This window comes from Anabas testudineus, chromosome 14 (assembly GCF_900324465.2).
Source record: "Anabas testudineus chromosome 14, fAnaTes1.2, whole genome shotgun sequence".
In the NCBI taxonomy this organism is placed as follows: domain Eukaryota; kingdom Metazoa; phylum Chordata; class Actinopteri; order Anabantiformes; family Anabantidae; genus Anabas; species Anabas testudineus.
In genome coordinates this window covers 8,793,270-8,819,012 of record NC_046623.1, presented here as the reverse complement: position 1 = coordinate 8,819,012, position 25,743 = coordinate 8,793,270, and the positions used below count along the sequence as shown (strand labels likewise).

The 25,743-nt window shown below is 40.4% G+C and overlaps 1 protein-coding gene across 3 annotated transcripts in view; it reads left to right on the top strand.

The window, feature by feature from the left end:
- LOC113171103 (disks large homolog 4) overlaps positions 1-25,743 on the top strand; it is a 57,204-nt gene that overhangs the window by 5,536 nt on the left and 25,925 nt on the right. Inside the window, exons 1-2 of one of the 3 annotated variants that reach the window (XM_026373477.1) lie at positions 15,404-15,505; positions 25,420-25,581. In XM_026373477.1, the coding sequence (XP_026229262.1) occupies positions 15,404-15,505; positions 25,420-25,581 (264 nt within the window). Of the gene's footprint in view, positions 1-15,403; positions 15,506-25,419; positions 25,582-25,743 lie in introns of those variants that run through there. The other 2 variants (XM_026373479.1, XM_026373478.1) reach the window with 2 other exon arrangements.

Here is a 25,743-nt window from a genome sequence, read left to right as displayed (position 1 = left end):
TAGAGACTTGCTGGATGGTGTCCTTTTGTTTTTACTGCTGGTGCTAAATTAAAGCATCTGCAATTGTTGTGAATGGTGTTTTCCACATGCAAATTACCACTGGTGATGGCTTACTTCAAATTTCACATTAGTCTCCCTCTATGATAATGCGTTGCCAATGCTAACCTCAAGTCTCTCAACTACTTTATAATACCCTCCACCCCCACCAGAAGACTTAGCCAGCAAGGAGGCTGTTAAGACCTTCTCTTTGTCAAATGCACACAACACAATCTGTGCCCCACTCTGTTCACTTCACTCTGCTCCACTTATCTAGTGAGAGGATGAGCAATGCTGTATAATTTCTTACGAATCTAACTTTCAATGTTTAGATTCTACTGAACAATAGTCCTTCTTGCTTCAACTTGATTTTCCCATTTGGACAATTAGATGTTTGTCTTTATTTTATTTATCTGTTGTTGCTTTAGAGGACATACAATAACCAAAACAGCCTACACATGATTTAATAAAATGTATTTTGTATTTCACAACTAAGCTGCCTACTTGCTGTCCACCAGCTGACCCTGCTTAGAGGCTCTGCCATTTAATTTCAATGTTTTGGCTGTCAGCATCACTGTCCATCCTGAAATTGTCCATATGACAGGTGACAGATCAGATCCATCATTGGATGTTTGGGATGAGACTTTGTCATCTCACATTGAGTGAGAAGGCTAATGGCGAAACATGAACCTGCTATGGTGGACAAGGAGGAGGACTGAGGCAGACATGCTGTTCTGTCCTGACACTAGAGGAGGAACACGACAAATTGTTGTGTCGGGGGTGTAAACAATACTGAGAAACAGGAATATCAGTAAAATGGTGATGTATATTTAATGATAAGAGTAGATTCAATACAGTTAGTCTTCTTCCCACCAGGTCGGCTTGTGATAAAACCATATTATCACACTACAGGCATTTTATGCATGTGTGTGATATGACTGTATTTGACAGTGTAAGTATGGGAGTGGATGTGAGCAAGTGCTGAAAAGAGTAAGATGGGAGGAAATGACAAAAGCAAGAATGACGAGAGCGGTGGTTCTGATGTCTTCGATGTGAACAGCACTTGCATTAGCCTTGCAAATGGGATCAGATTTTAGTACAGTGCTGTGATCATTTCTTTCAATACAGCACACAATGACACCTTGTGGCACATTGTTAAACTACAGCACAAAAGTCCATGACAATCTAGCTCACGGATATGATCAAATTTCAGCTGCTATCTTGTCCAACAGCGGGATGCTTGGACACTACTTTGCTCTATATTAGGCCGAGCCTTAGAGTACTTACATGACCTGCATTCAGTTATGTCATGGACTTTTTCTGATAATCAATTAATGAATTACTGGGTCAGTTAGTCACAAGTTATTCATTTTTTGTCACAGCCTCATAATGTTCGGCTCTGAAATTGAGCTCATAGGGTCTGTTTGGCATAGAGCTTAAGACTTCCCAGAGTAGAAGACATATTTGAATTATATGCTTTCTAAGTCCAATGATACACCTTGCTGACTAATACAAAAAAAAAAAACCCTCAACATTTGAATGAAAAACACGACGTGAGCTAATGACAGTGAGAGAGCTCACACACTCAACACAGCAAAGTACAAGCTCACATATTTTGTGTGTTTTGTTTGTCTCTGGCTTTTGTATCTTCATGTTCCTCTTATAGGTGATGTCAGTTGCCTAGCAACCAAGCAATCGGGGCCCGATTGTTGCCATGACAACACGGCAGGGGTATCATCATGGAGAGAACAGAGATGAAAGGAGGAAGGGAGGGAGAGAAGAGAGGAAAAGAGAGATAGGGAGAGATAGAGAGGGCGCTGCCATTGAAGGGTGTTGATAATGTGAAGCCCACAGTGTTCAGGTAGGAGGATGACCTCTGTGTAGGCAGCAGCAGAAAATGCTCATGAATGTAGAGAATAGAAAATTAATGTTTGGTCTTATGCGGCTGCATCCGCGGGTTACGCAGCGATTGACACTGTTCTACAAAGTATGAGCCTCACTCCAGATGGAAATGTCACAATGGACTCCAGTTGTCTTTAGTCACAGAAAGTGAAGCTGATGCAGAAGCCACAGCTCAGTGTGTCGCTGAGGTCCAGAGGGCTTTGGGCCTAACCTCTGCAGGTGTCATAACCCATCCATCACCCGTCAGCAGTCCACCGTGAAGCAGTCCAGTAGGGTCACGGTGCGTTTGCTCTGTTTATACCCTTGCTTCCCCCTTAATATGGCCGAGCAGCAGCAAGAGATGTGGCCAAGGAGAAGGCAGGAACTGCAGCTACACACAAATACACCCATTATGATGCCAATTAAGCTAGTACATGGATCAGATTAGACACAGAATTATATTCAGTGTAGATACTGACTACACTGATTGAATTAGTGGTACAAACAAAGGTTATATTGTAAAAACTGGTCAAGCGTGTCTACGCTTCAAAGACTGACCACACAGCACAGCTGTGAAACACAACAGTAATCCATTACAATTATAGTAAACAAATATGCAAAATGTTCAATTTGGACTAGATGTGTTTTGTAGGCAAGAACTAGAAATGCCTAAATAGAGTTTGACTTGGAGACAAACAGGTTTGCAGTTCCACTTATATATGTGTTATATGTGTTGTTTTAAACTGATATGGATCAGTACAGTCGGATAATAAGGCGCTAAACACTGTCACACACTTTGAAAAGAATGAAAAAGAACGCCCAGCCAACCACACTGGAAGCTATCACTCTAGTTTTGAAGATGAATTATATGTAAATCAAAATGACATCAAATACTGTAAATAAAGGCTTTGGATATTGCCAAGCCTTTTGTAATGCAAAAATATATTCATCCATTTTGGGACATTAGGAAATAAAGCGACTTTCATGTTACAGTCAACAATATGTAACAACTTGAAAAAGACAGAGTATGACTAATTTATAACCTTTAGAGAAAACAAGAGTGAATTGGATTCACTCAAATAAATATTTAATCAATATACACAAGCAGCATATTGGCCCAGCATATCCCTGCTAAAAGTAGATAGAGTAGTTTCAGGTGCATAAACAGTGTTAGAGGATGATGTTGATGACAGAAGTCACTGTTTCACTGACCTGAAGTCTGTGAAATTGAACTTATAACCAGAAGTGATTCTGAACTGCTTCAGCTCAGCCACAGTGGGAACGCCTCCTTTCATGTCATTCCACAGCATCTCTAATGGCTTGAGATCTGGGCTCCGACTGGCCCAATCCAAAAGGTGGATGTTGTGTCTCCAAAGCCATTCTGTAGTAGATTTACTTTGATGCTTAGATATTTTTTCCTGCTGCATCGCCCAGATTCCTCTAAGCCTCAGCTTGTGAACAGCTACCCTGACATCATCCCTGTAGGAGACCTTGATAAACTCTACAGGTCCAGAGGTGTGTCAGTGTTTCGCTTATGGTTAAACAGGAAACCATTAAAAAAGCCCAGGAAACTGCAAACAGTGCCATTAGTTTTTCTTGCAACTTGAGTTTCAAGTTGCATTTCCATTGTTTTTCAAAGTACTTCTGAGCCCATGTGGCTATATTCATCACAGAAGCATGACTGTTTCTCATGCAATTATGCCTGAGGGCTCAAAGGTCACATTCAGCTGTGGTTTCCACCTTTGGCCTTTATGCACAGATTTCCCCAGAGTTTCTGAATCTTTTCACAGTATTATGTATTGCAGATGGTGGAAAAGATGATGACAGGAAAGACCTCATTTCTTTCTTGCATTGACAAATATTCTCTGATGAACTGTTCATAACCTTAAATTTGATTAACAATTTAAAACCATAAACCATATTTTGTTCTATCAACTAATCACTTCATAATTTAGGATTCAGAAAATCAAATGTACTGTAAGTGTGGACTTGAAGACATAAGCTTGGTTGATTTGTTTGCTGTCTTTTAGTGTGAGCAGTAGAACTGTTCTGACCAATGTCAAGACAGAAATGATGCCAATGAATAGAATTAGCACCTCACAAATAAGCATGTAGGTCACAGTTAAAACACTGGCTGCAAAGAGATAAATATGTAATTACATAATAGTTGCGTAACAGAAATATCTGTGTCAAAACCTCCCTCCTTTTAAATCGTCATATTAGGATTTAGCCTTCACTTGATGATTGCATACGTGTCGTGATGTATGCAATGCGTGTGTTGTGTTGAGAGCGAGGGCAAGGAGCCGCGTGGATGGCAGCACCCAAGAAGAAGAATATTTTAGAGGTTTACTCTCCCGTCTCTATGTCTCCTTCTCTCCCCTCCCTCGCTCACCGTCACTAACAAACATATTTTATGAGTCACGGCTGGAGCAAGCTGCCAGTTCTCTCTGTGCAGACCCCTGTCTTTAAAATCAAGAAATATCAACACCACCAACTCTGGCTTCCAGGAAAAAGTCTCTCTCCTCGTCTGCTACGATAACCCCCCCATCCCTTTCCCTTTCTCCCCTCCCTCTTTTTTTAATTTCCCCTTACCCTTCCCCAGCCTCCCATCTCTCTCTCTCTCTCCTTCTCCCCATCCCTCTCCTCCTCTACTGCGGGTGTCTGGGAGGCTGTTTTTCCTCTGTCTCTCGCTCATGAAGGGCCGCACTAAGCTCCCTTCCCTCTGCCCGTGTGTGGTAGGTAAATTCACCTCTCTGTTTGTGTCGTCCTTCTCCTTCCATCTCTATGTTGCTGCCTCTGTTTTGCATGTTAGCCTAAAGTCTGCTAGTCAGTCTGGCAGGCTTTAGGGAGATCTGCATCTACATTTGTGTATACTGCATCGAACATTTTGCAATTTCCTCTACTGTCATAGATTAATCAGAATTATATGTATGAGCATTGCTTTTATTTCCTTGTGCATTTGCTCTGGGTAGGTTTAATCATGCACTTTGAGCATCACGTATGAGCGTGGCCTGGAACATGTGGGTGTGTATGTACCAGTGAACATGTTTAGGTATGCCGAAGGAGTAAAACTCTGCTAGACTTGTTGATTAAAGCATTTCAGATTGAAGAAAGCTATCGTCCTATTCTACGTTTGGGTAGTTTCCTCTATATGTGCAATATTTGAACACAATTGATATTTGTGTGCACCTCTCACTTTGTGAGGACGCTAGGACACGAGCCTCAGTGTCTGTGAAAAATTCACAAAAAGCAGAATGGCGTCACTTTGAAGGAGGTCATTTCGTGTTTAGGGTTAAAGGTTTAGCATCACCTTCAGGGTTAGAGGTGAAGGAACGGGTTTTCTTCCCACGCCCAGACTATTAGACGTCCCATTTTGTTGTGTGTGTATACATATGTATATTTATATGTGCAATTGTGTGTGTCCATATCTCCTCCCATCTTAATTAGCTCAGTGGACATGAAGAGCTGATACTGTGCTGGTTGAGTGTTACGACATTAAGATGCCACTAACAATTGTGCATGTTCATCAGTGGTCTAAAGGAACCCTGCACCGGTCATTATGCACATTAGAGCTGTAATTGCAAATGTGAACACAAATATAGTCCGTTAGCTTCAGCAGGTGGAATTCACTGTGCAGGTTTATTCTGCAAGCAATTTGATAAAGGAGAATGATTTCTTATTGATTTTGTGATTGGAATATATGGAACAGTCAACGTATAGCACACTGACATATCACTGTTGTTTTGACTGTGCACCTGAAAGTTAAAATCACGTCTCACTGAGGTGTTTGCATCCACATCAGAGGAAATAAATGTACCCCAATTTTAGAAAATGACTTATCAGTGGACCTGGAGTCAGGAGCATCTTGGTAACTGAATAGTTACAGATCATGTCATATAGCTGCAATGTTGGAGCCCAACTGGGGATCCTTGTTGCACGTGACTCTCTATCTCTCTCCCTCATGTTTCCAATCTTTCTCTTCACCATTCACTATGAAATAAAGGTTAAAAGTGCCCAAAAATAAATTTCTGGAACTGATTCATTAGCTCATATCATGCTTTTCATTCAAATGTTTTTTTTTTTCAGGCATGAAGCCAGCAAAGTGTGTAATTAGACTTAGAAGGTGCCAGTAAAGTAGGCCAACGTGAAGCTGAGCAACTAGAATAAACTGGTGTTTGTTACTGTGTTTGGGAAATGTGACCAGGGAAGACCAGAACAGAGTGAATGAAGGAAGAATAAGAATCAAGAATCATGCAGGTGCATAGAGACATGGATGAATTTGTAGGTAATTATCCGCAAAAACAGAGGATACTTGAATTATCTCTGAAAAAACTTGAAAGTGACAAAAGCACACGCAGATAAGCGATTTCTGAGACTTCTCCACCAATCAACAGGGAGTTCAAGCCACTCTTCTTGAACACACTGTCTCAGATTTAAAGTCTTTACCAGGCCGCATGTTCCATCTCTTTCCATAGGTGCTCAATAAGATTTAAATCAGAGTTAATCAAAAGCCACTTCAGTAACCACCTCACTTTTTGTCTGTGAACGTGCTACCTGCCATAAAGCATTTGTCTAAAGTACATTCTCTTAGAAGCATTGCGGCGTGTCAGTCTGCATTTTAGCCAATTCCAGTCTGGCCTCTTTATGTTTTTCTTTCAACAGTGAGGTCCCCTATGGAGCCTAGTTTCTCGAAAAGCAACCAATGGTACGATCAGACACCGATGCTCTAATACACTGATCTTGGACTTCAGCGTCTATCTCTTTGGAAGTTGTCCTTGGTCCTTTTCTACCATATGCGCATTTCCTTCTTACAGCCACATTCTGCAACTTTGGCTATAAGTCCTACGGATCTAGCTGCATTGAGATCGTCTTAAAGCCTTTAAATGCTTTTCTATATAGTAATTTTCTTATCTGTGAACGTGTGTTGTGTCAATTACAGTGAAGAGTTTTCATTATCACTATTAAGCAGTTTTTCACAGTCTTTTCTGTCCAAAACTAATTTTGATTTGTTTTGTGAGTTTAATTGAGTTCAATCGAAACGTAAGCAAAAGCAAAGTCTGTTCCTTTTCATCTGTTTAAAGTTATGCATTCTTTCTTTTTCTGTTCTTTTTTTTTTTGTTGTTGTTGAAGGGTACCAATAGATTTATCCACGTCTGTATTAGAGACAACCATCAACACTATACAATGCCTATATAACCTCAGTAGAGTCAGCACAAGGTGCACACCTTCAGACAACCAAGTTTCAGCGAGTACTTCTGGAAATGTTGAAGAGTTCTTGTGAATTCTTGTGTTGAGTGTTATGTGACACCTGAGACAGAGATTGGTCTGTGCTGGAGCGATAGATAAATTAAACTGTCAAAAAAATACAAAGAGCTCATAACTCAAGGCATTTCACTTCATCTGTCAAACATGGTAAAGAGGGTGTCATGGCTTGGACTTGTATGACTGCCAGCTGAATAATATGAGTTCATTGATCATCTTATTTCTAACAATAAAATGGCAAACACTAGCTTCATTACTTCTTTGAGTTCTAGTTAGTGAGAGAGCTTATTTTACTTTTGCAGAGAGCTTGAAGAGTAACGTAGTGTAAAGGTGTGTTAATGGTAACTTTCAAAAAGCAGATTGCTCCAGTTCTCTGCATTTTATTTTATGGTCCTCTTCCTCGTTTTCCTCTTTTCTGCGACTCTGATAACAGCCTAGATAGTAACCAAACATTGCTTACTAGTTAGCACACTGGGTAATTATGGTAAGCTGTTAATTGCTATGCTCTTATGTCAGTCCTAGCCAGACAGCCTACTACTGTTACTTTAGTTTCTCCTAATTGTCGCTGCCCAAAATAAAACTGTACCACAGAGACAATTCATATTGTCAAGGAAGCCTGCATCTGCCCAAAGACGCTGCACATACCAGTAAGCACGTGACATTCTCTGTCCATTTGTTGGTGGTGTTTCCTGCAGTTTCAAGTCACACACCAGTACTTAGTTATGCTTGCAACAGAATTTGATGAAAACAGTCTGTGTGTAAATCTCATGGCAACATGGATCATTTTCAGATAACTGTGGCAAGCGACTGGAGTATAAATACAACCATGCACCTGTTGGCACCTGGTGGCTCTGTTTTTATCATCTTGGCTAGAAGCAGTGCCATGGCTGACCAGACTGGTGCCACGCTGTGCTCACTAAATGCAGAGCCAAAGTATCAGCGGTATTCTGAGCCTCTTTGTTGCATTTCATCAGAGGTAACTCCAAAAATATATACTTTTACACTGTTTAAAGTGGGAGGCAATTTATAACTTTGAGAATGTGCACACAGCAAGGTGCAGAGCCTGCAGGCCTGTGAGCTTCAGTGTGAGCCGATTATAATTAAAGCACATCTCATACTGTAACTCTTCTCTAGCACACAAAGAAGCATCCGTAAAGAAAACTGCTCATTTGCACCAGAATATATAGGTACATAGAGAAACAATATGGACAAATCACTCTTGTTATACTAAATTAAACCAATTATACATCGTGTTAACTGTTACCAATGTGCAGCATCTCTGTGGCAGCAAGTAAGGTAATGAACCAGCTCTCTGCGCCCTAATTAAAGAAGAATCAAGGTTGTATGTTAAAGCATAAACTTGGATAGCAATGTACTGTCCACTAAGTAAGTCCTGGTAATGGCCATACTAGAAAATTCACACAACGACACAAAGCTAATTTCATGTCTAATTATAGACTGGGCTGTAGTGACGTCCCCAGGCAAAAAAAAAAAAAAAGCATTTCTATTTCCATCAGTAAGTGTAGTCTCATTATAACTGCTTTAACTTGGTGAAGAGATAGTAAGACATGAAAGAACTGTAAATAAATTAAGTTTAGAGCTACACAGTGAATACCGTGCATAATATTAGTGCCTACAGAAAAGCGAGCATGTTCGTTAAGATGCTCGTAAGGTTAAATATTACGGTGGATGGTGGCTGCTTTAAAGAGCAGACAGGCTGGGAGGAAGCCTTTTAGCTTGTGGGTGGTTCTGGCTTACGATGGCCAGATTTTGGTACCAGTTGGAGCCTCACTTCACAGTCCATAGTGTTCTTTTGTCCACATTTTTACCACTATACATGTTTAGGTCTGAGATGGAAGACAGCTGGCAGAGGACGGCCTCAGCATTGTGGACAGCACAGTGCTGTTGTCTTTAGTGTGGGAGGAGGCACAGAAGAATGAGACTGCGACAGAGGAAGTGAGGTGATAGCTGCACAGAATTAGACCTGTGGTTTCTGTGAGACATTCCTCGCTTGTCACAGGAAGAAGATCATCTGTTGGACTTTTCGTGATTATGGTGTAATGTTCTTATCGCCATTGAGGGGGATGCAGATAATTATTCCCAGGAGCTCAGTTTAACCATTTCATAGCTGTCTCAAAGCATATTTAAAGCAACCAAAGGATAAAACAAGAGCACTCCCAGGCTAATCGATTTTATGTCTTCTGAAGTGTGTTGAAGGTGTAGCATGCGCACTATATTCATGCATAATGCATCGCTCTAGTCTGTCGGCGATGACTCCATTCTGGCATGTTAAATTTACACAGCTGGATGGTTTTGCAAGAGACAGAACCACGAATATCAGATGTGAAACATTACCATTTGCCTTTATAGCAACCCTTAAGTGCTACTGTTGGACACGTAGCTGATCTAAGGCAGGACTCTAGGAGTGAGAGTGTCCAGGGTTTTGGTTTAATATTGTTTTGTTCATTGTACCAAGACGAATGAATTCCTCTGAAACGTATGGGGAAGGAGGAGCGGGGTTTAAGGGTGAAGAGAGACTCTAATTTAGTATAGAATAGTACTTTGTTAAGATGCATTTAACATGCATTTGATAGACCTCATTTTTACTACATTTTACTTCTTAGTGTTTCTCCTACTCCTATGTACACTGAATGATACTACTGATGGTAGCGGGCCACATTATTACCCCTCTACCACCTCGCCTGAGTCAAACTAGCGTGCCCTGTGTCCATGAAGAATCCAACCATCAGCCCAGAGTGGAGTGAGTAATCTGTCTTTGGCCAATTCTTGGTGCTTCAGTTTGTGTTTGTTATTTAATGGTGGCTGTGATTTAGTCTGTGTTGCCCTGCCAAGAACTTGAAGGACTCTAAACCCTGCACTTCTACAGATTCAGGGCTGTAGTTTAGCAAAAATAATGGCACTGAAGGCTAAAGGGTTTCTGCCAGTTTTATACTTATTATTTTTTTATTTCTAATTTCTAATAGTCACTTTATTATTTTTAATTTGCAGCTTTCTTCTCAACACTTGTTGTGCAAAAATGTCTACCCTCATTAGCAAATCCAAGTTATCACACCTCAACATTCAGGATATTTTTAAAAATGTGATGTTGCATCCTTAGTGTTTTTGGATTCTAGCTGCGTTGATTTTTTTTATTTTTATCACCAGAACAGGTGGCAAATAGTTTTCTTCACTAATGTACATTTATTAACCCATGTAGCTTACAGCTTTGTTAAGGATGAAGAAATGCACTCACTGGCCACTTAGGTACACTTGTACAATCTAATGCAATCCAATACAGCAGCAGTGCCACAAATTCTACTTTTACCAGATTGTAGTTTTTCCAGTGTTGAAACTGTCAGAAAGGTCATACTTCTACTGTACGTTTATTATTAAGATCATAGTTGGTGGTGAAGTCGTACTAATGTTTCATATGTGGATTACCTTAGATTGTACAGGTGTACCTAATAAAGTGGCCAGTGAGTGCATAACATACAGTAAGTTAAACAAAGTGAACATTTTCAGATGTTCATGCAAGCCAAGTTCAATGACAACTAGTTCGTCCTGTGGGTTTAAGCCTATTCCACAGTGATACCTTCCTATTTCACATTAATTACTGTGACTCTGCATCTAATTAAACAGATAGTTTGACAGTGTCCTAAATTACTGACATCTTTAGGGAATACTACTGAACCTTGGGAAAATGTTGCACGTTTGTGAGGTTAGCTCTCAGTAGAAAACTTGAGAAATCCCTCAATAAATGTCCAAAATACTCCAAAATAAATGAACAAGTAGACCATGAATAACCCTGTATAACTTTGTGGTGGTTTAAGCTATTGCTCCACTACCACACATAGATACAGGTCATCACTGCTGAACCAAATCCCATGGGAAACACTGCTTCTTGTACATTTTTGTTATTCATTTTTTTGCTAAAAGAATAGGTGAAATCAGATATTCCAGCAGAAAGGAATCTGATATAACAGGTTCTGTGTAGGTGTGAATACTACAATTCTCACCTTGGGTGTTTTCCTAGTAAGTAGAGCTGAGGTAGTCTCAACGCCTCAGGAGATTCCCCGTTGTGTTTGCACTTTAGTTAGATTATTTCAGTGTCAAAGCTTCTGAGTGCTGGATCTTATTGAAGGCTCAAGACTGGAGGCTTGTTGTGTAAGAAGGATTCTCATTCACTTGCTCCCAAGTTAGGCGGCGATGCACTGTTCTGATTAATTTAGAAGCAGTGCTTTCTTTACTTGACGTCGGTCAAAAATACACTGGATGTGGTAGCTTGAATGTGCTGCAGTCTGAAATGATATCAGAGCGGAAAATCATCAGTTTTACATCATAATCGATGTTGTAAATGAATTGTTTAGAAAAACTTCAGCGAGGATAAAAGAGTGAGAGAGAGAACGGGCATGAAACTCTAGCTCGTTCCTCACAAGTATCATGATACAAGACAATCCCTTCCCATTTCTGATGCATACATTTGAGTTCCTTATTATGTATGTACGTAATATAATTCTAATTACTGCAGAATTACCAGTTCTTCAAAAAAAGGCCTAAACTCTGTTGTGTAATTAAATTTTTTATAAAAATATCCTGTATACAGTTCAATCTGAGATGGATCAGTATATGAATCTGCATATTTTTAAAAGGAAGCTCCATTATAATTAAGACTTGTGTATAAGATGTAAATATTAATATTAGAAATAATATTAAATCCACAGTTTGACAAAGTTCATCAGCAATTACAGATCACATCTAAACTAATAAATGGAGCTAATCTAAAATTAAGGTTCAGCAGATTCAAACTGCAAACAGAGATATAACAAAAGGGATTAGCTAGAATCTGGATCAAAGCCATCAGTACTGATACAGTCAGGGGCATTTACGTGGGCTTTTGATCATGCTTTAATTTCCTCTACTACTTACGTAAAGCTAAATTATTAATCGGATGTCTTTTTCTCAACCACTTTTGATGACAAGATTCAAAGATGGCTGCCGAAAGCACAAGTGGCCAGGAGAAAATATGAGAAAATGGCACATCTGGTTTTGCATACAGTGTATTAGGTTTAGCACAAATAGTGGCACTTGCAGACTTTGTGACCTGCTGTAACAGCCAGTGGTGAATATGCTCTAATGGTCGCAGTGCTTCTTGATATTCGCTGTGTGTTTGAGAAAACACTGGCATGTGTCACACTGGTGTCGCGTGCAGCAGCAGCATGAGGCACCTGCTTTAACGCACACAGTCGCCCGTGAGAGATGCAGCAACGTTACTGATCTGTTGACCAGAATGCCGCTGACAAGTGGACTACTTGTTAGAGATTGGCCACCCCCTGCAGATGTTGTCATGGAAACACTGGCTCTTTTGGGGTTCTCGCTCTCTCTCGCCCTCTCTTTCTCTCTCTCTCTCTCTCTCTCACTCACTCTCTTTCACACAATGCAGCGTTAGGATGTTAATGCTATACTCAAAGCTGGAACACCACAGTTCAGGTTTCCATGTGACTCCCACGCTTACATAATACTGTAGTGGAAGAGGGAAGTCACTTACAGTATATGACAGCATACAAATTATACTGTCCCTGTGTTGGTAATAGATAATGTTAGTCATAGCCATCACTAGGTATTAGTTTCTCAAAATGCTGCTAGAGCCAAACTAAGTGTAGGTCAATGTATTGAAATGTTTTTGAAACTTTAAAACCATTTGTTACAGCTGATAAATGATACACCCCATAATAACTGTAGCAAGAATACGTTGTGTTATTGCCTATAACTAAATAAGGCTTCCTTTCTTGTATCCTTCCCGTTTGTATATTGTATAAAACATTTGCAACATGACAGAGTGCTGATTAGATGATAGGATATTGTCATTAGATCCCTCCTAATAACCTTGGGTTAAGAACTCGGTCACTGTCTTTCATAGTGCAGTTTGATTAAGAGGAACATGCACAGAAACTGTGTGACGCAACATTAAAAAAAGAGTAATGTGTGGAACCACCTTGTGGGAGCTCGTAGAGGTGGCCTATTGTAAGTCTGTTACTCATCGTTGCGATCTTTTTCAGTGTACGGTCAATGCTAGAGTCCCTTATTAAAATGTATTCACTGCTGCAGTCAAGGGCAGAGTTTTCATTTTTAGAAAGCAATATCCATGGAAACTGTTACGGGTTTGAAAAGTCTTCTCACTCTCTCCTTGTATTTGATGAGGGATAAACGTTTAAAGTCTTATCTACTGTGAAGAAATGGCTCTTAATACATCAGAGTACTAAAAAAAAACTATGTGAGGACCACTATGCCCACACACTGAAACATACATACACACAAAGCTAAATATTACAGAGGACCTGAGAGCTGAATAGGGTATTCATGTCCTTGTTCTGGAAATCGTATTATTATACAATACAGTACATTGATCTGTTGATTTACAGTGCAGGAGATTTCAATGTAAAGAGCGTTTTAACTAAACAAGTGCCACTAGTGTTGAAACGAGCGGCCTTCCTCTGAAAGCCTGTGACAAACCTGCTGATGTACAGAATTTGGCACATTGCAGATTTCCCAGGATATCCCTAACGCTCTGGGAGGGTGATGAGGTTAAAAAAAAAAAAAAAAAGACTCAGCTGCACACTGGTGTATTTGGAACAGTCTGTGTTCGATTTAACGCTGACGTCACCCAGGAGTGTTGAGCCCTGCGCCGCAGTCAGTCCTGAGATGAATGCACAATATTTAAATACAGCCTACCTGGTTCTCTTACTCCACCCTGTGGGCTTAGCATGTCAGCACAATCACACACAACCTGCCTAAAAACATTTAAAAGATTATATTAGTATTGCTGGTTATCCTCAAAAAGTACAAATAATAATGATAATATAATAATATTTTAAACTGCTTTTATTTGTAGGTATGGGGTGATGCTATGTATTTAAGTGAACAGTAAGACCAAAGAAATAAAAGTAAAGTCATCTTGTATAATTTTAACATGAATTCATTTTATAATTTTAAATTTGTTTGTATGTTTAACACTTTTACAAATAAAAAGGAAACTTTCTGTCAGTGCTTCGGTGAACTACTGTCACAGTTTAAAGCAATTTGATTGTTCCTAAGAAGCTTTACACCAGAATTTTTAATTTGCACTTTGTCAAACACATCAAATTTGAATTAGTTACCTTAAACCCGCTGAAATTAAACTCTTAACAGCTCCTGTGTGATAAGTGCAAATACTATATTCATGCAGTCATGAACAAATATTCACTAATCTTCCTATTTACATAAGAAGGTTAGTGAATATTAAAGACATGCTGATGTTGTTGTGCAGCAGCAGTTGAATCTATATGTTCTAGTGAGTTATTCACTTCACTTCATTGTTTGTGAATGCACTTGTTTCACAGGGACATGCATGCAGATCCTCCCTGTTAGCTGCTGTGAAGGATTTCTGTTCTGTCTTTGTTAGAAAATGCCCACATGTGGTATTTGGTCTTATCTATGACGCTGGCGATAACCTTGAGCGACGGCTCCGTGACACTTGGTTTTGGCTCAATCGGCGAGGCGGAAACACGAAGACATTTTGGAGCCTTGTGCACTGATGTGAAACATTTCAGCACCCTGGACAATTCCTGCAGCGCATCTTCGATCATCCATCAGGGGGCGCAGTAATCCCACTGTAACACGTTGCGGTGCTCCACATTGTTTGATGTGGCAAGACAAATGTTTCCCCGTCTTCACAGCTATTGAGGAGCATGCCTTGATGTTTTCTTTTTCTTTTAGAGCTCCGGTGCCATTATAATTTAATGCTGACTCAGGGAATAACTGATGCGCGCCTACACCTCCTGCAGTCTCTCCAGTGCGCACCCTGATTCCTGCTGCGCCTCTAGTGCACACTATACGGTCAATCAAGTGGGAGAGAGAGAGAGAGAGAGAGGGAGAGAGGGAGAGAGAGAGAGAGAGCATTGTTGCCGGTGTCAATCCTTGGTTAAACATGACCACGTATAGCGAGTGCTTTAAAACGTGACAACCATGCACGACCTGAAGTTGCACAAAAACACGCCCAGTGGACCCGAGTGTCGCCACGGTCACATCTAAGCGTGCAGCCCCCTTCTGAACAGGCAGCAGCGACCTCCTCCTCCTCCTCCTCCTCCCCCCCTGTCTCTCTCATCCAACGGCATCGTGGTGGAGCGTGTGGCGGCGGACCGACGAGCTGTGGTCTGTGCTGTCCGTCTTGGTGTGAGGCTTTGGACTGATGTCTCTGCCTGTCAGGAATTTAAAGTGTCTCTCGCCGGTCATGTGCCAGTGTAAGGTCATCTGCAGCAACCGGACCCTCTCTCTCATGTTCGGGTGCAAGGTAAGGAGCAACTGAACTGAACGGACAACGTGGACTGTCACTTTGTACGAATGTGTAAGAACAAATGAGACAGAGGGCCTCTTTGGGAAAATGCGCTTTTACGCGTTATGTTGGTGCCAGTGGTCGGATTGCCGTCACCTGCTCATCTGAACCGCGCTTTTGTCGAATCAGATGAGTGATCCCACTCACCCACTGCTTCCATCTCTGGTCCATATGCTCTCAGACACCAGCTTCCAGCTTATTCCCAGCAAATAATGGTCAGCAGCGTCGTGAAAAGGCACAGTGGGTTGTACAGGCGACAGCATCCATCGCAGGTGACAGTTGTTCCTTAACATACAGCTGGTTTACATGTAGTGAATCAAGCATCAGCCACTGTGAGATGTGCCCTTGGCTGTAAGGCAGGTCACGCTAAGGTAACTACGGGTCAACAAGCTGAATTATACTCTGTTGTTTTCATTCCGGTGAAGCAAACTGTGTGCAGTGCTTGTGACCTTGGGAAATGCACTTTGTTGCTCAGGCCCACTTAAACATCATTCATCATCAGACACAGCACTCAGCAAGAGAGGCCTGTGATCCCAGTTTGAAATCAGGTGGCATGAACAGTGTCCCCGCTGATTTCTGTGCCCTACTGATGAATCAGAACCAGGCAGGTCGTTCTCAGCCATTTCTCATCAAGAACAACAGGCTATTATGTTTCGCTGTGCGTTTTGCATTGTGGTTTTGCTCACTGTCTGTTTCAGCCACGATGAGGACTGTGTGATCCAAATAGAGAGCGTGCTCACTCATTCATTCACTGATTGTCCATCGCATCCCAGATTCCCCTCCCTCTGAGCTTCAGGTGTTTCCGTTATGGCAGCCAGCTCAGAGTTCCCCTCCACATGGCACTGGAGTCTGTTAGCTCTGCAAAGCCAAATCCCACTACACTGGACCGCTCGGGCCAGGAATTGTCCCCACACTTGCCAGAATGATGTGTACTTGTGTACAGAGCTCCAGATAATTTGTTTGCTGATTCAGGTCCAACATTTTGGTTTGTGTTCTGTCTTTTTTGTTACAATCGGATCCACATCTTGAATTTGATTAGTCACGTATCGTACGATATAAAAAAGATGGATATCCCCATTACTTCATTCATTACAATTATGTGCCAATTGGGGCCAATTTCCACATTTGAAAGACACCACCTGTAAAAAATAATATGTATTATTGCTTTCTGTGTTTCTGAAACTGTGTCGCTGCTGTGCTCAATGTTGAGTATTAGTTGCACAAATAACCTCGTGTGTCCCCACGCCACACTCCCTCGTGGCTCATATCTTCCCCCATATCTCCATCTGAAACACCATACTTTCCTTGTGGGAAAAAAAAAAAAAAAAAGATCTCCTCCTCCCACAGACTCATGTTGCCTCCACAGTCATCATGACCAAATACTGAAATGTAACACCAGAGCAAACAGTTATTCCGTAATAAGAGCAGATTTCACAATGGGATTAACGGCTCAATTAAAATCAATTGTGCTTTGTTTGCAGTATGTAACTCTGGTTAGAACAGATCTGGCTTTTCATTTTAATCTAAGTTACACATTACAAGCAGATATGTGGTGTTGGAGCATGATATTAGCCTCTGCAGTGTTTTTTCATGCCCAGACTCTGGTCTGTGAACATATTTCCAGCAGGTTCTGTAGCTCTTACAGCTTGTGTTGCAGTCTCATGGCGGGTTGTTATCAGTTTTACAGGGATATGGTTTTACTGTTCCTCTACATCAACTCCCCTGTTGCTGTATATATTCTTATCCTTCGCTCTTGGTTTTCGTTCTTTCTTTCCCCAGGACGTGACATAGTTTTGCTAAATGTCCATGTTTAGCTATCACATGACGTGATAGTAATTTACAAGGTGATCTTCCAAGGTTATTTGTGTCACACTCATTAGTCACTTCCTGTTTTATTTTGAAATTTACTGCCATGTCTGGTTGCTCTTTACCTGAATTCGTCAACTTACCTGTAATCAATCAAAATATTTCCACCTGTGCCTCCCCGATATGAGCAGCACCTTCTTGAAGTCACTCTCCAGCACTCATTACTGGGTCTGTTCTGTGACCATTTCTGACCTGCCAGTACTGACCCAGGTCCTGTTCTTCTCTATCTTGGCTGTGAACTCCTTTCTGCCTCTGGACCTTGACCTCTGCTTCTGGCCCTTATCTACTCACTGGCTCTCGACCCTGGCTCTACTCTGGACCTCCCTCTCTGGATTGTTGGCTCCATCTGGATCTGTCTCTGGCTTTCCCTCCTCTGGCTTTATGATGTGAATTGTGTTTTGGACCTGGTTACTTGGATTCTGGATCTGAGAAGGCCACCATCTTGTTCACGGGAGCCATCCGCCATCTTGCGGCTCCGCAGGCGCTTACCCTCAGCCATCCTCCTCATGCAGCAACCCCAGGAACTGGCGACCAGAGCTCACTCTCACCACACCAGACCTCTACACTGACATAAGCCTCACTCACCTGTTACTCTTGTTATTTCCCCTCAGTTCCCCCCTCAAAACCAAAACCCAGGTTTGTTCGACCTTTTCTCATTATTATTATTTTTTTTAAAGAGAAAGCGCAGCACACACCCCCCAAAGTCATTTTTAGTTCAGGCTCTTCATACATTTTATGTGTTTGAATGCATCCACCAGTGTTTTAATGTGCTCTTTTAAGCTTAATGGTCATTGATGGCCTCACAACATTTAAAAAAGGCAAACTGAAATCTGTCTTTAAGCCACAATTCAGTGCGTTTACATAGAAGGTTGCTTTCTGTAAATTATCCAGAGGACAGTTTAAGTGCAAACAGAGGATCAGTATAATGAGTCAGGATGAGTGTGCCTTCATCTCAATATCAAGATTGATGATTACCTCACCCCGAGAATCGATTCTCCAACATCTTTACAGGGAAACGACACACGTCACTCATTGCCTGCCAAGCATCAGAAGGTGAAATCAAAACAGAGGTGTTAGACATGTAGTCTGTTCGGTCGTATGTATGTGTGTGCAAGATCACTGCTTTTTGTGTTTCACGTCTTTACTGTAACAGTTTTTTAGTTTGCAAACACACATTTTCTCCTATGGCTTTGACCTATTTTATCCTGCTGTTTGTGTCATCTTCCTTTACAAAGAGCAGCGAGCCTCCGCTCTGACAGTAAGCTCAGAGAAATGCAGCAACAATAATGTGCGGCAGCAGATACTAATGCTCTGTTAAGGTCTAAAATTGAACCATTCAGGGTCGACCCTACCTTGCTAACTTGGTCTTCTTGATTTGTCCGCTATCAAATACTGCAGCCGGCGTTGTGTAAGCAATGGGTGTACATGATGTAGGAGTAAGTAGCACACTCAACATAAAAAAACTACCACTACAGAAATGGCCCTCGCCTATCTATAAAAACATGTAACCTGATGCTGCTCATGTTGGTAAACATGCTGTGAATCGAATGAATGTGCAGAACATATTGAGCTTTATATGAGAAACTTAATGTCCTTTTTTTATATTTAAGAACAACATCATCCTTCACAAATGTCAAACCTATGAGAAAGAAACCTGCATGTTGTTGTAGGACAGTTTGCCTATTTACACAGTTTGCAGAATGGAAATCTCCTATATCAAAGCAGCACCAATGGTGGTGGGCCAATTGAAGAAAGAACTAGTCACTGTTAGGACCTGGCAGAACTGGAACAGACAAACGTATGGGGGTCAAAGAGAGCACTTCAACATTACAGTAAGTCATTGACCAAAGAGTTGACAATGTTGGTCCTCCTCCTTTTAAAATCTGGATTTGGTTTGGATTGGCATTATGTCCGCAGGTGAATAACACTGCCTCTGTCAGTTCATTTTAGCGTTTATGTCTCTTTTATCACAGGGAGAACAACAGCCAAACAAAAAGGGAAAAAAACATCTTTATCAAGTTTTCTTTCTTTTTGTTGGTCTAACATCTGCCGTGCTTTTGTGGTGCAACGTCGGGCTTTTCACATTTTCTGGCCCAGGGTTTTTGTTTGAAGTGGTGAAACAAATTTGAGTCTCCCTTTATTTGTCTGTGTGTGGTGAGAGTGCATCAGTAGAACAGGTGTGAATAGATACAATAGATGTTTGGAAAGAAATTACTCTTTATCTATTATCACATAAAACCTAGCTTGTTTGATTATTAGATGCTCTCCCAAAAATATTTGTTCTTCCTAAAGCTTAATGGTAATTTGCACCACACATGTATACTATTGTATGAGCTCTGCAGTTGAGCATAGCACAGCATACAGTATGTACAGTAATCAGTGTGTGGTAATATCACAGGTTTTACAAGGGGAAGCTTTAAAAGTCAGAGCCTGCAACCTCGGGTTCTTATTTGTCTATAAGATTGTTGAACAGCAAAGTGTAAAGCACACAGTTTGTCATATTGCATTTAAATGTTCTTTTGTGTGCGAGGAGTATTAAATGTGTACTGTACTTGGAAACAAACAGAGCACCTGAAGTTTGTTTGTTTCTTCATTTTTTTGACTATAATAAATAATGAAATTCATTGAATTGCATAAAATCACTACTTTGCATCGCCCATCGTCGTTGGGGTTGAATATTGTATTGCATTTATTTAGTTGCTACATATGTGTCCTATGCACTCTATCAGATCAGTGTATCCGTGGTGCTCTGCATCAAAGAGTTTTAGACCTGTTTTTGTAAGTAATGCTGGTGATCATTTGAAAAAAAAAAAAGAAAAACCATTTGTGCTATTACAGCACATTTGTTCCTAGTGAAACCATTAACCAGTGCTACAGTGCAGTGTATGTGTGTCATAATGGCCTCTTGCATGACTATATGTGGATAGAGTACGGGGGAGGGTTAATTCTGCAAGCACCCACAACATATATAAAAATGTATTTGCTCAGCATAAAAATGATGTATGTACAACTCTGTGGGGAGAAGCGGAGGGTATAAATAATCAAGACTACTGAGCTTTGTGGTAAGGTTTAAGACCAGTCAAATAAACTGAGGAGAATAGGTTGCACCTACTGCATGAACTACAAAACACACAATGAATGTGTTGTTCTTTTTGTGTAATTGCATATTATATATTACAATATATAATATTTTATACTGTTAAACTATATATACTTTAACAGTATATTGCATTTGTGTGAAAATGATGATGTGATAACGATACATCTGTGTGGGTCATATCAATGATGAATCATCCTACAGTAGATTTAGTTGCATTCATTTAGGTTAGATGGACACAAATTAACAAGCAAAAGAAGAATATATGTATAAATATATATCTTGAAAACAGTTCTGAGCATTTATCCAGGGAGTACTGTTTTCTTTCTTTATTTTTCATGACTTTATCTGTAGTAACACAAGGCTTCTGGTGGTGAAGAAAGCCTAACAGCACTTCAGGGATATTAGTTTTATTTTTAGAGAAAGTTTTAAGTCAGTTGGGACAATAATAAACTTCTAAACATGTAACACAGAAAGTATTTTTATATGTTTGATCAAAGCCTTAGTCTGATATTTTAAATAGTGCTGTTGGGCACAATGGGCACCTAGATCATCTCTCTATGGACTGAGTCAGTTGAAATACTGCTCATTGTAAAAGACCTTCACTCTGCTGCCCAGAACCAGAATAATCTTCACATTTTATAAATTACAGAAATACACGCTAGAAAGTGACTTATTTAGACGCCTGTTGGTTACAGTCTTAGTTGGATTTTGGGTGGACTTGATTTAACAATGAGACCGTGTTGCTCTGGGCAATGATCTCTTCTTTAATCCAGCTGCACTCAGCTGATAGTAGTAGACAGCGAGCGTCTGCGGCCTTTGTTATTGTAAAAAAAACGATTAGAAATCTGGTGACGCGTTTACTTGTCTGAGTAATCGGAGTTCTCTGGGAGAAAGCTACCTCGGGAAATCAGGTATCTTTAACCCTCTACCCTGATTACATGACAGTTAAGAAATGAGCCGACTGTAACTTGGTTACAGTCGTCAATCGCTGGTCCAGACTTTGGAAGGTCTTCTGTGTAGTAGCCCCACATTTTGATTTAGGCAGATTGGATTCATGCATATAAATCCCAACTTGTACAGCTGTAAGTATTCTGCCCCATGGTGAATAAAGTCTGTTGTTGTTGCTGTAGCATACATAGCTTCAGGATACCAACACTTGTCAAAGTGTTATGTTGAAGCACCTTGGAGAATAAACTGAAGTTAGAATTGGATGAAGATGAGTGAATTTCCTGTCTTCTGCGGTTTACATATACATGAAAAAAACTATTGTAATTGTGGGTGTTGGCTGGCAACAGCAGTTGTGATAATGCAAATTAGATGAAAGCTGTGTTTGGGGTTTGGCACTTGTGAAGACACTTGAAAGTGAAAATCAACTGAGAAAGCAACAATGGCTGTATTTTGATGGGTGGAAGTGGAAAAGAGAAAGTTCAAATGACCATCAAAGAGGAGCTTTGTTCTCTAATCAATGGTTTGTCGAAGTGATGATGAATCATGATGCTCTGCAGCAAATGTGTAATTTTTTTTACAGTGTCCTTCAGATACTATTTGTGGCCGATTTATAAGTTCTTGTGGGTTGGTGTGAGGGTAAGCCTGTAGACCGATAACATTTGACTGAGTCGCTGACCCAGTGCGCTCTGTGCTGGCACACGTGGTGGAGCATACAGCAGCGTTCACAAATGGTGAGTGACAATTACAACAGATTACAATTTCAGAGATATCATTAGCGGCTGCAGGCCTTCTTGTCCTGTGTTAAATTTTTAATTTTGTATCTGTTCAAATGTACTGTACTTCATTGAGATTGTGATGTGCTGCATACAACTAATTCTCTAATAACTCGTTAATTCTTACAGTATGAAGCATCAAACAAACTTAACACATACAAGATACCATCCCAATTCATCCAAGCAGCAAATGTTGAAATGAATCTAGATGTATAATAAAATTGACTCATTATCAGAAATTGCAAATAGATTCATTCAAAAAAGCTTAAATTCTGTGAAGATGCAGTAAGGATTTGCCATTGTTATTAACACCTGAAGAGTTTTGTACAGTTCCTGTAACACCTTACACATCAAGTGCACATTTCTTGGAAATGAAATACCTGAGAGGTGAGGTTAGATTTCATTCTATTACCTAATGCGAATCATTTAAAAGCACAGACTTGGTCCAGCATACATTTTTAACCATTGGACTGAGATCATTTTTTTAAAAAGGGAAATTAGATTCTTATTTAGGGTTAAGGTAAAGTAAAATAAGTGTGTGTGTGTGTGTGTGTGTGTGTGTGTGTGTGTGTGTGTGTGTGTGTGTGTGTGTGTGTGTGTGCAACAGTACAGGTGCTCCAACAAAACAACTGCAATACTGCTAATACTGACCTTTACAGACTACAGACTAATTCCTTAAATCTGTACTGGTTGCCTTCCACTATGATATACTGATACAATAAAGCCTGGGTACCCCAGAGGTATTTTGTCGCAGTGGTAATTTGTACAGTTAGAAGCAGAATTTAATTGTTGCAAGCTGTTATAAACCTCCTGCTTGTGAGAAAGGAACCTTAGGAAGCCACATTTCATTGACAAAGTGTCCAATTATGTTTATTAAAACAGATGATATATTACGTTAGCTTGGCTCCTGGTTTTTTTGCCTTTCTATTATACTATTGCAAAGTTATCTTCATATACTGTATTATAAAGTCTGTTAGTACCTCTACCCATCTCTTATTGTGCTCAGGTTTATACCAGTATGCAGCTTTAATAAAAGCCTGGATTCAAATTACGCTGTGAAGGAAATAATCAGTTGTATGTACATTGCATATTTCTAAGGGATTGAATGTACTAATGTAAAACCCTTGAGTTTTATAAATGTATATATTGCCATTTTGCATATGGATTCATGTAAAAAGGAAAAGCACTAACAGCTGCTGAACCTACAATCATAAAGGTAAATGTCACTGTACAATAAGGTGTAATCATGTGTGAAGTCACAGCTGTTTGTAATTGTTCTGCAAGTTCACGTGGCAGTCATGATGTTGTATAAATGTAACAACGCATATTTTCCGTGCAGGGATTCATACTGTTGCACTTCACACACACACACACACACACACACACACACAGAAATAGTTGGAGAGAGAAGTTCACTTGTCGGCTTTGGAAAGTTACAGAAATGGCTGAACACAAGGGACCCATGTACTTCTCCTGAAATCCCCTCTCAGTGATAAATATTTTTAACTTAAATCTGTATTCTGAACGTTGAGTCGTGGTCATGGTCATAATCTCACCTGGGTGACTGATAATCTTCACCAACAACTTTTACAACATAAGATTATATTATTTGCGTTTGTCATAATTTGGCTCCTGCTGCCTAATTGGGTTTCAAAAACCGCGTTTTATTTTCAATGTCTAATTAGTCAGTCAGTATTTATTAAGAGGGAGCAAATGCAAATGCTCTCTAGAAAAAAATGCTTTGTAAGATTAAGGGTCACATCAGCCCTCCGGTGGAACAGAAGGAAATGTGTCAGCGTGAATGTTGGTGGTACAGTATGGGATAGGCCGACAAAGACGAGACCAAAGAGTTCAGGGCTACTTTAAGCTGTGGTTCATTTAAATATCTTTACAACTTTTTAATTACAGTATCAGCTCATCTGTTAGTTTGTTAGTTAATAAAAGTCTAAATTTGTAGAGTTTAATGACATAGAAAGTCATGAGAACTGTTTAATAAACAGCAGCTGTTCAGTGCTGTAATATACTGTAATTGTTTGTATTCAGCTACATAACCATTAATCTGTGTTTGCGTTTATGTGGCGATGCTTAATGAACAAAAATCTATTTACCAACTTGTAAATATGTTTCTGTTGACAACTATTAATTTTCTCTCTGGTTGTTTCTCATGCTGTTATTTTCTGCTAGCCTTTATTGATGGTCTCACTTTTTCATTTTTACCCATCCCCCTCACTTTCTCCTCTATCTCCATCTCTGTTTCACTCCTCCTCTTTCTTGCTGTCTCAGTGTAATGTGATCCAGGACTGATGCTGGCAGCCCCAACTGTGGCACTGCAATCTCTGCTCTGGTTGCTAGGCAGCCTGTCTGAGACGGGGATTGGTGATGCACCTCCCTCTCCGTCTGCCTCCAAAAAGGAAAAAAAAAAAAAAAGAGGGGGAGAGTGTCAGGGCTGGACAGCCTGTTATCAGCCAAAATTCAGATGATCCCTCTGAATTTCTCAATTTCCAGAATGGGCAGCCTCACATCTGCAGTGCAGCAGAGCGGGGCTAAGCTTTGTACCAAAAATACAAGGACTAAACCACAGGATGGTGGCACATCCCTACTGTGATGTTGCCCACCTTCTGATGTTTGTCATGGAAAATGCTGTGTGCAGACTTTGTGTCATCACGCCTAGAATGAAACCTACCATGTGTGGCTAACACAGTGGGTTGCTGGAAGACTGCCCATGTGTGGGATATCAGTAGGGGAGTAAGGTTACTAGGAAGAAGTTGCATGATCTGCTACTGTAGAGCCACTATGAGTCATAAGTTGCTCCATGTGGTTGTGGAGGATGAGCACTTTACTCAGTGCACAATGCTGAATGAGGCCTCTGTTTCTGTCATGTCTTCACTTTGCACTTGTAGGCGTCACACATGAATTACAAGCCGTGCACAAAGATTGTCCACAGCTAAATTTCATTATGGGTTGGAAATACTGCACTGTGTGCTTAATATTTACACTGTTATCTGTAAAAGGAGATGAGACACTGGCTCATAATGAGGCAAACAGTAGGTTCTGTTTGTTAATTAAACACTGTCAACCTTTGACACAATGGGCATTGTTTTTCAAAATGAATTGCACTCACACACAAGCAATCGGACTGCAAGCATTATCTGAATCTCTGTCTGTGTGTGTGTGTGTTTCTGCAGAAGTACAGGTACCAGGATGAGGAGACGCCCCCCTTGGAGCACAGTCCAGCACATCTGGCTCCAGGGAAAAGTGCCGAGATGCTTCATATGAGTGACAAGAACCTTGCTGCCATGGAGGCAATACATGGCTATACACCTCATACACATATATCTCCTGTCAAGGTAGGACACACACACACACACACACACACACATACACTTATGTACCTTATGTACAAAATAAAAAAAAGAATTACATTTATCATATAGCAACAAATCACAAGTCATCTCTAGAGACTTTACAGTGTAAGGTTTAAGAATTATATAGGAAACCCAACAGATGCC